The sequence below is a fragment of the Geotrypetes seraphini genome, chromosome 2 (genome assembly GCF_902459505.1).
Source record: "Geotrypetes seraphini chromosome 2, aGeoSer1.1, whole genome shotgun sequence".
NCBI classification, from domain to species: Eukaryota; Metazoa; Chordata; class Amphibia; order Gymnophiona; family Dermophiidae; genus Geotrypetes; species Geotrypetes seraphini.
The window spans coordinates 203975655-203987822 of NC_047085.1; the positions used below are offsets into that span (position 1 = coordinate 203975655).

Consider the following 12168-nt stretch of genomic DNA (forward strand, 5'->3'; position numbering starts at 1 on the left):
ATCCGGTCCTGGGGATTTGTCACTCTTAAGCCTATCAATCTGCCTGCATACTTCTTCTAGACTGACTGTCAACCTTGTCAGTTTCCCGTCTTCGCCTCCAGCATATGGCCTGTCGGGTTCTGGTATGTTGTGTATATTCTCTTTGGTAAATACAGATACATAAAACGTGTTCAGTTTATCGGCAATGGCTTTGTCTTCCTTTAGCACTCCCTTTATTCTCTGATCATCCAACGGTCCCACTGCTTCCTTTGTGGGTCGTTTCCCCTTAATATATCAAAAGAACGGCTTGAAGTTTTTCGCCTCCTTGGCTATTTATTCCTCATAGTCTCTTTTGGCCTCTTTTACCGCTTTATGGCATCTGCATTGATGCTGTTTGTGCTTCTTCCAGTTTTCGTCTGTTTTTGACCTTTTCCATTCCTTGAATGAAGTCTTCTTGATTCTGATCGTTTCCTTCACCGTTACAGTGAGCCACGCTGGTTCTTTGTTCTTTTTCTTCTTGGATCCCTTGTTGATACGCGGTATATATAGATTTTGCGCCTCGGTGACCGTGTCCTTAAAAGGGTCCATGCCTGCTCTAGCGTTTTTACAGTGCTTATCCTCTTTTTGATCTTCTTCCCCACCCTTTTCTGAAGTTCAGTGCCGTGGCCGTCGTTCTGGATCGATGCTTTGCCCCTGCATCCAGGTCAAAGCGGATCATATTGTGATCACTGGTTCCTAGCGTCCCCTCTACTACTACATCTTGCGCCTGTCCTCGTAGTCCATTTAGAATTAAGTCCAGAATTGCATTTCCTCTCGTGTTTTCCTTGACAAGTTGTTCCAGGAAGCAATCGCCCACAGCATCCAGGAACTTGGTCTCCCTACCACAGCCGGAGATGTCTAGGTTCCAATCTATTCCAGGATAGTTGAAATCGCCCATGATAACTGTGTTGCCTCCCTTGCAGTTGCGCTTGATCTCATCTATCATTTCTCCATCAATTTCTTCGGACTGCCCTGGGAGTCGATAGTAGATGCCAATCTTTATTTCCAATCCATTGGCTCCTGGAATTTTGACACATATAGACTAATTTATTCGTCATTTCAGGTGTGTTCCCTCCAGTAGATTCAATTCCTTCTATGACATATAGGGCGACGCCCCTACCTTTTTGACCCACTCTGTCTCTGCGGTATAGTTTGTATCCTGGTAGCGCAGTGTCCCAGACGTTTTCTTCGGTCCACCATGTTTCTGTGATGCCGATGATGTCAATGTTATCCATTTGTGTTATAGCTTCTAATTCACCCATCTTGTTCCTTAGGCTCCTTGCGTTCGTGTATATGCATTTGAGATTGTGGCTTGCTCTTTTCTTACATTTTCTTACCTCTTGTGTCCCCTTAGATCTGTCTTTCCTGAGATCCAGTGAGTCTGCCCGCTATCTTCCTGCACGGTATCCTCTGGGTATACCGGTTCCCGAACCATCGACGCTCTCACTTGGTCGACTGTCGGCTTTTCCCTTCTTCCTAGTTTAAAAACTTCTCAATTCCTCTCTTGATGTTGCTTGTAAGTAGCCTTGTTCTGTCTGCGCTGAGGTGGAGTCCGTCCTTCCTGTATAGCTTGCTCTTCCCCCAGAACGTCGTCCAGTTGCGCACGAAGTGGAAACCTTCCTCACACCAGTGCCTCATCCACACGTTGATTGCTTGCAGTTCCATCTGCCTCTTCTCATCAGCCCTGGGTACCAGCAGGATCTCTGAGAACGCAACCCTCGATGTTCTGGACTTCAGCTTCCTTCCTAACATCCGGAACTGACTCTTCAGTACTTTCCTGTTGCTCAAGTTGTTTGTTCCCACATGGATCATTACCATCGTTTCTTCCTCTTTCACGCTGTCGATGATCTGTCGATGCGGCTCACTATGTCTTCTATCTTGGCTCCTGGTAGATAGGTCACCAGCTAATCCTGTCTTCCTCCCGCTGTCGACTTGTCTGATGATGGAGTCTCCAGTGATGATCGCTGTCCTCTCTTGTCTCTCCAGCCTCAGGTCCGTGTCCCTGGTTTATGTCCATCTCTCCAGCCTTAGGTCTGTGTCCTCCGTGTATTTCCATCTTCCCTCATCCTGGTACTGGCTTGCATCGGTCTCATCTTCCTGTGGTTTCCCTTCGCTGTTTCCAGGTGTTGCTGCTGTGTCGCCCATTTCTTCCTTGTGGGTGTCCTCCAGGTGGTCCTCTCTCACTGTGGGTGTGTCTCGGCAGTTCCACGGTTGTCGGTGATTTTCCACGGCCTCTCTGTAAGCCTCCTCAATGAACTTCTCTAACTCCTGGACTACTTCCTCAGTGGCTTGGTGCATCATTCATCACAAGGAACCTCAATCTACCTCCTTATCTTCAATTTTGGATTACCTGTTGCATTTGTCTCAATCCACATCCATTCAAGTCAATCTTAGTGCAATTGCTGCTTTCCATCAGCCCATTGAAGGGAAGCCTCTCTCTGCTCATCTTGTGGTTTCCAGATTTATGAAAGGACTTTTCAATGTTAAACCACCTTTCAAACAGCCTCCAGTGGTTTGGAATCTCAATGTTGTTCTTGCTCAATTGATGAGCCTCCTTTTGAACCAATGGCTTCGGCTCTTCTCAAATATCTCACTTGAAAAGTGGTTTTCTCATTGCTGTCATGTCTGCTCATAGAGTCAGTGAGCTACAAGCTTTAGTAGCGGATCCACCTTTCACAGTATTCCATCATAACAAGGTAGTCCTCCGTATTCATCCTAAATTCTTACTTAAAGTGGTTTCAGAATTTCATCGGGGAACAAAACAAAGGAGAAAGTCCAACTTTATCTGCAGAAAAAACCAAGCAGGAGAAACAAACAAAACTGCAGACTGTGTACAAGATGCAGGCAAAAATTTATTGTACCAAAATTAAAATGCAAATAAGTAAAATAAAACCCTTTTACCAATCAAGGGACCCTGCAGTTTATTGGGGCGGTGCTGGAAACGGTTCGCCTCCGCTCGTTTCTGCCTCAGCCTCGGCAGGCCGCCCTCATCCACCTCTGACGGCAGGTCTCCCTTCAGTCCAAGGCCTCCGCCAAGCAGATGATGATCCTGTTGGGACACATGGCCTCCACCGTTCATGTTACTCCTTTTGCCAGACTTCACCTCCGAATACCTCAGTGGACTCTCTGGCGTCCCAGTGGAGGCAGGACCGGGATCCTGCCTCTCAATGCATTGCGGTGACTCCCTCCTTGAGGCGTTCGCTCCGTTGGTGGATGCTCTCTTCAAATCTTTCGAGAGGTTTTCTCTCTCTCACGCCCCCACCTTGGACTCTTCCTCCGCGTATACCTGGGGGGTTCACCTCAATGGCCTCCGAACCAAGGGTCTTTGGTCGAGCGCCGACCGTCGCTGCCACCTCAATCTGCTGGAGCTACGGGCCATTTACAATGCCCTGGTTGCCTTTTGGCATTTGCTTTGGGATCAGGTGGTCCTGGTGTGGACAACCAGATGGCGATGTATTATCTAAACAAACAGGGGGGTACGGGTTCCCTGTCTCTTTGCCGGGAGGCTCTTCAGTTCTGGGAGTGGGCGATACGTCACAACATCTTCCTTCGAGCAGTCTACATCCAGGGAGAGCACAACTGCCTTGCGGACAGGCTGAGTCGTCTTCTCCAGCCACACGAATGGTCGCTTCATGCCTTGATTCTGCGTCAGGTGTTTGCTCGCTGGAAGACGCCACAAGTAGATCTATTCGCCTTGCCCCTCAATCACAAATTGCCTCTCTTCTGTTTCAGGATTTACTCCCCGGACCATCTCGAGGCGGATGCTTTCCTTCTGGATTGGATGGGCTGGTTCCTCTACGCGTTCCCTCCTTTTCCTATGATTCTGCGGACCCTCATGCAGCTCAAGTCGGCTCATGCCGACATGATTCTGATAGCTCCTCGTTGGCCCCGGCAGCCGTGGTTCTCCCTTCTCCTTCAGCTCAGTGTCAGGGAGCCACTGCTTCTGCCTGTGTTTCCTTCTCTGCTGTCTCAGGGTCAGGGTTCGCTGCTGCATCCCAATCTGCAGTCTCTACATTTAACAGCTTGGTTCCTGTGCACCTAACTCCCTCCTTCGGTTTTTCTCAGTTGGTCTGGGATGTTGTTGAGGCTTCTCGCAAACATTCTACTCGACAATGCTACTCCCAGAAGTGGTTTAGATTTGCTGCGTGGTGTGCTTCGCGTGACCTGGAGCCGCTATCTGCCGCCTTGCCGTCCGTGCTGGATTATTTGCTCCACTTGTCTCAGTCTGGTCTCAAATCGACTTCTATTCGAGTCCACCTTAGTGCGATTGCTGCCTTTCATCAGCCAGTTGATGGGAAATCGCTCTCCGTCCATCCAGCGGTTTCTCAATTCATGAAGGGCCTTTTTAATGTTCATCCTCCTCTCAAACCTCCCCCGGTGGTTTGGGATCTTAATGTGGTTCTGGCTCAATTAATGAAACCTCCGTTTGAGCCCCTGGATAAGGTTCACCTGAAGTTCCTCACTTGGAAGGTGGTATTTCTTGTTGCTCTCACGTCTGCTTGCAGAGTCAGTGAGCTGCAAGCTCTGGTTGTGGATCCGCCTTTTACTGTTTTTCATCATGACAAGGTGGTCCTTCGTACTCATCCGAAGTTCTTGCCCAAGGTGGTTTAGGATTTCCACCTCAACCAGTCCATTGTTCTTCCGGTGTTTTTCCGAAGCCCCATTCTCATCCTGGTGAAGTGGCGCTTCACACTCTTGACTGTAAGAGGGCGTTGGTCTTCTACCTCCAACACACCCAGTCTCATCGGATGGCTTCTCAACTTTTCATCTCTTTTGATCCTAATCAGTTGGGCATCCTGTTTCCAAGCGCACCTTATCCAACTGGTTGGCTGCTTGTATTTCTTTCTGCTACGCTCAGGCTGGTCTCCCACTGCAGGGTCGGGTCACGGGGCACAAGGTCAGAGCGATGGCGACGTATGTTGCTTTCCTCAGGTCTACGCCTATTGAGGAGATCTTCAAGGCCGCCACTTGGTCCTCGGTTCATACTTTCACCTCTCATTACTGTCTGGATCCCTTTTCCAGGCACAACGGCCAGTTCAGCCAGTCAGTTTTGCGTAATCTGTTCTCCTAAATTGCCAACTCTCCCACCGTCCCTTCTTAGTTAGCTTGGAGGTCACCCACATGTTGAGAATATGCCGCCTGCTTGACCCGGGATAAAGCAGTTACTTACCGTAACAGGTGTTATCCAGGGACAGCAGGCAGATATTCTCGCAACCCTCCCACCTCCCCGGGTTGGCGTCTTTTCTAGCTATCTGAACTGAAGACCACGTTAAGGAGACGCGCCCTCTTGCTGAGCAAGAAGGCACGCACATGCGCGGTGCAGTACTAGCAAACTTGAGATCTTCAATCAAGTTTGCTTGAAAAGCTGTCCGTGTTGGGGCTCCGTGGATGACGTCACCCACATGTCGAGAATATCTGCCTGCTGTCCCTGGATAACACCTGTTATGGTAAGTGCTTTCTTGGCCTATGGAGCTAACTGAGGAGACTAGACTGCTGCACTGACTGTGTATGTTTAGAATGTTACATTAAGTTCTGAGAGAGCTCTTCTATCACAGCACTGTTGAATGATATCTTCCACGTGCTTGCCTAATCAATGCTACTGTCTATGAAAAATCACCTGTAACAGATGTGCAATGATGCTTTATTCTTATTTTATAAATATGATAGTGTATAATTTGCAGTTTGAAGGGATATTATTGAATTCTATATAATCTGTAACAAAGTATAATTAAATCTAAAAACCTTAGCAATTCATTTGTTTCTTGTTGGCAGATTAGAGAAAAGAAACCGTTATTTGGAAGCTCTGAATAAAAAGACCAAAGGAAAGTGTATAAATAACAGGTACTGTAAATATTTAGTTTAAAGTACCAACAGAATTAAGGCAAATTTAAGAAGTCAGTGGTCAGCATATATTATATTCAAATCTACAAAATTTTTGCACTACTGACTGTTGCACTTGTATACTGCATATTTATTTAAGGAATACATTTAAATTTTGTATTGGTTTCAGTACATTTTCCAGTACAATAGTTGAGACATTCAAGACCAGGGGTGCTCACACTTTTTGGGCTTGCGAGCTACTTTTAAAATGACCAAGTCAAAATGATCTACCAACAATAAAATTTTTTAAAAACACAAAGCACACTGTACTCAGAGAAAATGTTAATTATCATTTATATTCTGGGGATTTTTTTCAAAGAGATCAAGGCAGATGACTTTATGCAATGTCACTTCAGTAACAACTATACAAAAATAGACAAATATACCACCTCCCTTTTTACTAAACCGCGATAGCGTTTTTTAGCGCAGGGAACTGCGCTGAATGCCCTGCGCTGCTCTCGATGCTCATGGGCTCCCTGCGCTAAAAACCGCTATTGCGGTTTAGTAAAAGGGGACCATAGTGCAAAACATAGACAGCAGATATAAATTCTCAAAATGGCCACATTTTAATCACTAAATTGAAAATAAAATCATTTTTCCTACCTTTGTTGTCTGGTCATTATTCAAATCTTGTTGGTCCCAGGCTCTGGTTGTCTTCTGATAACTTGTTTGCCAGGGTCTCCTTCTTTCTCCGTGCTAACCATCCATCTATCTCTGTCCTCCCTTTCGTTTCCCTTCCCTCCCCTGGAAGTCTGGCATCTTTCCTTTTTTATCATCTCCATCCACAGATCCACCTTTTCTCAACTACCCTTTTATCCAGCATCTCACCCTCCTTCCCCACCACCCCAGGGTCCACCGTCTCTCCCTTTCTTTTCCCAACTACCCTCCTATCCAGTATCTCTATCTCCCCCCCTCCACACCATCCCTTATGTCCAACTTTTCTCCCTTTCTGTTCCTTCCCTCCCTAAATCCCATTGTCCACCATATCTCTCCCACTCCCACTCCTCTGTTTTTAGACCTATTATTTCTTCCCCCTCAAAGTCTGGCATATGCACGTCTTTTTGAACCCCTATTCTCTCCCTCCCTTCTACACCAGGGCCCTCCTCCCCTGAAGGCCTGTCCCCCCCTGAAGGCCTGCACCACATCCCTGAAGGCCTGCCTGTCCCTCCTGAAGGCCTGCACCCCATCCTTGAAGGCCTGCCTGCCCCCCTGAGGGCCTGCACCCCACCCCTGAAGGCCTGTCCCCCTGAAGGCCTGCACTTCTCCCAAGGCTTGCACAACCACCCCTGAAGGCCTGTCCCCCCACCCAAAGGACTCCCTCCCCCCCCGTAAGGCCTGTGTGTTCATCCCTGACATCCCTTTACCTAATTTTAGCAGGGAGCAGCCTGCAGAGAGGATCGCCAGTACTTTAGCAATCCTTGCAGGTTGCCATAGATCTCAGGAGCTGTCGTCCCTCTGCCACGGTCCCGCCCTTCCTCTGACATCAGAGGCAGGATCACGGCAGAGGGAAGACAGTTCCTGAGGCCTATGGCAACCTGCAAGGAACGCTAAAGTACTGGTGATCCTCCCTGCTAAAATTAGGTAAAGGGATGCACGGGAGGCCAGAGAGAAAGCCGGACAGCACAGAAGGGAAACCTCATGGCTCAGCGTTCGACCGGGGTTGCCTGATCGATCGACATATTGGGCACCCTTGTTCTAGACAATAGGGTTATTTCCCCATACACGCATGCTCTGCAGAAGGAATCCATTCTAGATTTTTCACTCTGCCTCTGTAGAACTTCACCGATTGGTTTAGCACCCTCCACAGTCTTTCCTTCTGCATGCATGTCTGCAGCTGTCTGTGTTCTGCTCTCCCCATTTTATTGTTTTAAATTCAATGTAGTTTCGTTCCCTTTGCAGTATCTTTGTGTTTGAATTTTGGAGCTCTGCCTGCTTGAGAATTTACAGACTTCGGTCTGTAACTGACAGGATGATCCTTTTTGGGTACTAGTTAGCCAGTCTGCATAGTTTTCCTTGGAGCTCAGGGCCATCACTAAAGTAGTCTCACCTTCTGTTAAGCAGGGGTCAAGCACAGACTGTTAGGCATGCTTAGGGGTCTCAGTTGTGTTCTGCAACGTGCTGGCTGCATTTTCACTCCTCTGCCCATTCTGGTGCGCATCCGGTGGTCCACTGGGGTGGAGGCATAGTCAAACAGTGAAGTCTGACAGGCAGTCCGAAGATCAGCTTTGCGAAAGCATTCCCAGCATTGTGGCAGTGAATTCTTATACAGCTACTAAGTAAGAGCTGTGAGCAGGTGGATTCCAGTATATCAGTTCACAATGAGTACAAGGAGCTGACAGCTTATGGAGCTTTGGAGCCTGTGTTGGTGGTTAATGGTACTGTTTCATTCCTTTCAGCAGAACACTTTGTTTAGCCTGTTATTACAGGTGCCTCCAGTGGCATACCAAGGGGGAAGGCGGTCTGTCCGGGTGCACGCTTCAAGGGGGTGCTCAGCCGGCTGGGTCCGGAACCTCAAGCGCTGCTCTAAACGGCACCTCAATGCAGCTGCCATACTTATTCCAGAGCAGAGTCGGCAGCCGCACTGAAGTGCACGAAGGTCCCGCGATGACTGTGTCTACCCCTCTGCTCCAGAAGAGGTAAGTGACGTTGGGGGGGGGGGGTGTGGACTGGCAGCTGCAGTCAACACAGGACCTTGCCGCAACTCCCTGCATCTGCCGGCCCAGACCCTCCGACGTCACTTACCTCTTCTGGAGCAGAGGCAGCAGAAGTAATCATCGCGGGACCTTGCTGATTTGGATGGAGTGCAAAAGGAGCATAGCAGGGTGGTGGAAGGAGGAAAAATGGGGTCAAGGTCGTAAGGAAGGGTATGGAGGGTGAGAAAGGGGGTCATGGTGGTATGGAAGTGTGGTGAAGGGTGAGAAAGGGTCAGGGTGGTATGGAAGCATGGTGGAGGGAGAGAAAGGGGCAGATGCTGATGGAATTGCAGGGAAAGAGACATAAGGGGGAAGGATACTGCATGGAATTGGGTTGGAGGGAGAGAAAGGGGGCAGATGCTGATGGAATTGCAGGGAAAGGGGAAAGAGACATAAGGGGAAGGATACTGCATGGAATTGGGTTGGAGGGGGGGCAGATGCTGATGGAAGTGGGGGGAAGGGAGAGGAAAGAGTGAAATGCCAGACCAAGGGGTGTGGGAGAGGGAAGGGAAGGAAAGAAGAGGAGAGTAGAGATGCCAGACCATTGGAGGAGGGAAGGGAAGCAGATGGATGGCAGACTAATGAGGGTGAAGGCAGAAACGGAAGGGGGCTGCATAAAGTTTCTGGAAGGGGAATCGAAGGAGAGAAGATGCCATATAGAAGGGGCAGAGAGAGGGTAGACAGTGGATGAAAGGAAGAGAGTGACAAGAAGATGAGGAAAGCAGAAACCAGAGAAGATAAGGTAGAAAAAATTATATTTATTTACTTTTTTTTTGCTTTAGGAGAGATGCATCGCTGTTTCTGTGGTGTTGCATTGTATGCAGAGTCCAGCTTCTTGGTGCTTCAGTTTAACCTTTGTCTACATATTTTTATTCTATCTCCCCATTTACAAAACTGTAGAGCGTTTTTTAGCGTTAGCATCTGAGCTGTTACCTATCTACTGGAAAGAACTTACCAGATTAAGTACATAATCTCTTTTTATTAACCATAGATTCATCTTTGGCAATCCCTTGCAGGTGAGGATGATTGTCATTGATGATTGGTCTATCCCTGGGTCTGACTATGGCTGATGAGGCGATTACTAGGATCAACAGATTCTCTCACAACTCTCACAATTTGTTGCCTCAGAAATATGAAGTTTAGAACTTCCATCCTGAAATCCATGGCTGAATTTAGTTCAAACCCTTATCAGGGTCTTACTCTGACATTTCTCCTCTGTAGGGGTTATTCTATAACAGAGTTCCACTATACAGTATAGGTTAAAGACAATGATTGAATTTTGAGAGATGGTTGTTGGTGACACAGTATTGTGCTATCATCATCTCCTGGTTCTGAGCACACTATCATTTTAGAAAGTTGGTTGTTTTGGTTTTTTTTAATGTGTTATTATTTATGAAAGATGAATTAGTTTGATTTTTGTGCAGAACGGCAATGCATGCAATTTTATCTCATGTATATTCATTGTGGGTATCCTGAAAACCTGATTTAGCAATTAATCTCTGGAACTTGGTATACAATACTCCCCCGATATTCGCAGGGGTTCCGTTCCAGGAACCCCCGCGAATCTCGAAAAACCGCGAATACAGTTTTTCAGGGGGGAGCCTGCAGAGGGCAGTGGGAAACGGCAGCAGGAGAGCAGCCGGAGCGCCGCGAGTGCAGGAAATCACATGCAGTATGCTCCGACTGCCTCTTCCTGCACTAAGTCGGGCCTTATCCAATCAGGAGCTGCATTCTTCAACTCTTCACCTGTAGCTGCAATATTCAAAAATCTACCAACTGTGAGTACTTACATAAGAATAGCCTCACTAGGTCAGACTAATGGTCCATCAAGCCCAGTAGCCCATTCTCATGGTGGCCAATCCAGATCACTAGTACCTGGCCAAAACCCAAGGTGTAGCAATATTCCATGTTACCGATACAGGGCAAGCAGTGACTTCCCCCCGTGTCTTTCTCAATAACAAACTATGGACTTTTCCTCCAGGAATTTGTCTAAACCTTTCTTAAAACCAGCTATACTATCCATTCTTACCACATCCTCTGGCAAGTATATTCAGAAAATTATAGGGACTTTCATGCGTGTGCATTAGTGTACTAAGTAGCTCTCTGGAAAGTACAGCCTATGTCTACTTAGAGAGTCCTATACTGCAGCTACATGCTATCTGAGTCCAGAAAATGCCTAGTATTGAGCTTTGTTCTTTATGGGGTGTTTTATTAATGGTGGGAAAAGTTTATTTGTATGGGTTGGCTTTGGTTTATAACTTTCAATTTATCTTAAACTCAGAATTTCTGTATAGAAGCAAAGTATTAATGCCAAACTAAGTTAAATTCAGATGGTTGATTGGCATAATTGGTTGCTTTGTGTTAATTAGTTTAAATACAAATCATAATGTCAACTTTTGTATATCAGTCTAATCCACAGATAGAACACCTAAACCTACACACTGTCATAGTGAAGATGACTGTTGGAGTCTACACCCTGAGTTTAAAAATGTGCCAACTCTTCCAGGATGCATCAGCACTTCATCTGTGGGTCTCAATTAAAACAATGATTCCAATAAACATTTAAGGTGTGCTTTTGAAGCCTATGTAAAAATGCATCTTTCTGACAAGGTATGTGGTGATTGATAGTTATAAAAATAAATAGTGGGACCATCACAACAAGGCAGCACTAATTTAAGTACCAACCAGAAGAGAAATCATCAGCGGTCCACTGACTAATCTTCATGTACAAATTTTAATGCTGAATTCAGTGTCCCAATATTCCAACAAAAAAAATCTTTTATCTTAAAAAATTGTCTTGAAAACATTCAAACCAGATCCGCCATATATCCATGCTTTGTTGTCTCTGCATCAGGAATTCACTTTAACCATCTAACCATCACTAATATGTAAAGAAAATCATGGTCTTAGCCTCTTATGTAGAAAAGTCACTTGGACATTATAAACCAATCAAAAAAGCACATCATCCAAACTCAATTTTATATTTAAATAATTTTTATTGAAAAGACAGTCCAACAACACACATTCTTCAGCTCAACATATCATCAGTTAAACCATGGGTTATAAAATGGACATAAACATTCTACTATCATTTTCATTCCCATCCCAACCCCCAGGGCTGCTGCATGAGACATGAAAGGGATTGGAACTTGTATACCGTCTTTTTGTAGTTTTACACCACACTCAAAGCGGTTTGCATACAGGTACTTTAAGCATTTTCCCTACCTGTCCTGGTGGGCTCACAAACTGTCTAATGTACTTGGGGCAGCGGGGGATTAAATGACTTACCCAGGGTCACAAGGAGCAGTGCGGGGTTTGAATCCACAAGGTCAGGGGGCTGAGGCTGTAGCTCTAACCACTATGCCACATTCTCATAAAAGAAGATATGAATAACAAAAATTTAGTTCAACAATCAGCTATGGGCCAATAACATAAGGGTAGCCCAAAATCTCTCCAAAGTCCTTTGAAAAGCAATTCCCTTGGAGGAAGTCATATCCCATACATCTAGGAGCTCCAAAGAGATAAAGTTATAAAATGTAGGAGTTGCAGTCTCCAATCAATACAAGATGAACTTCTT

General features: G+C 46.3%; 1 protein-coding gene across 5 annotated transcripts in view; it reads left to right on the top strand.

The window, feature by feature from the left end:
- Positions 1 to 11205, top strand: part of CAGE1 (cancer antigen 1) — a 157642-nt gene extending 146437 nt beyond the window's left edge. For all 5 annotated transcript variants that reach the window (XM_033934725.1, XM_033934722.1, XM_033934723.1 and 2 more), the window contains 2 exons: positions 5791 to 5859; positions 10999 to 11205. In XM_033934725.1, coding sequence (XP_033790616.1) covers positions 5791 to 5829 — 39 coding nt within the window. In that variant the 3' untranslated portion in view covers positions 5830 to 5859; positions 10999 to 11205. The remainder of the gene's footprint in view (positions 1 to 5790; positions 5860 to 10998) is intronic.
- Positions 11206 to 12168: the final 963 nt, after the last annotated feature.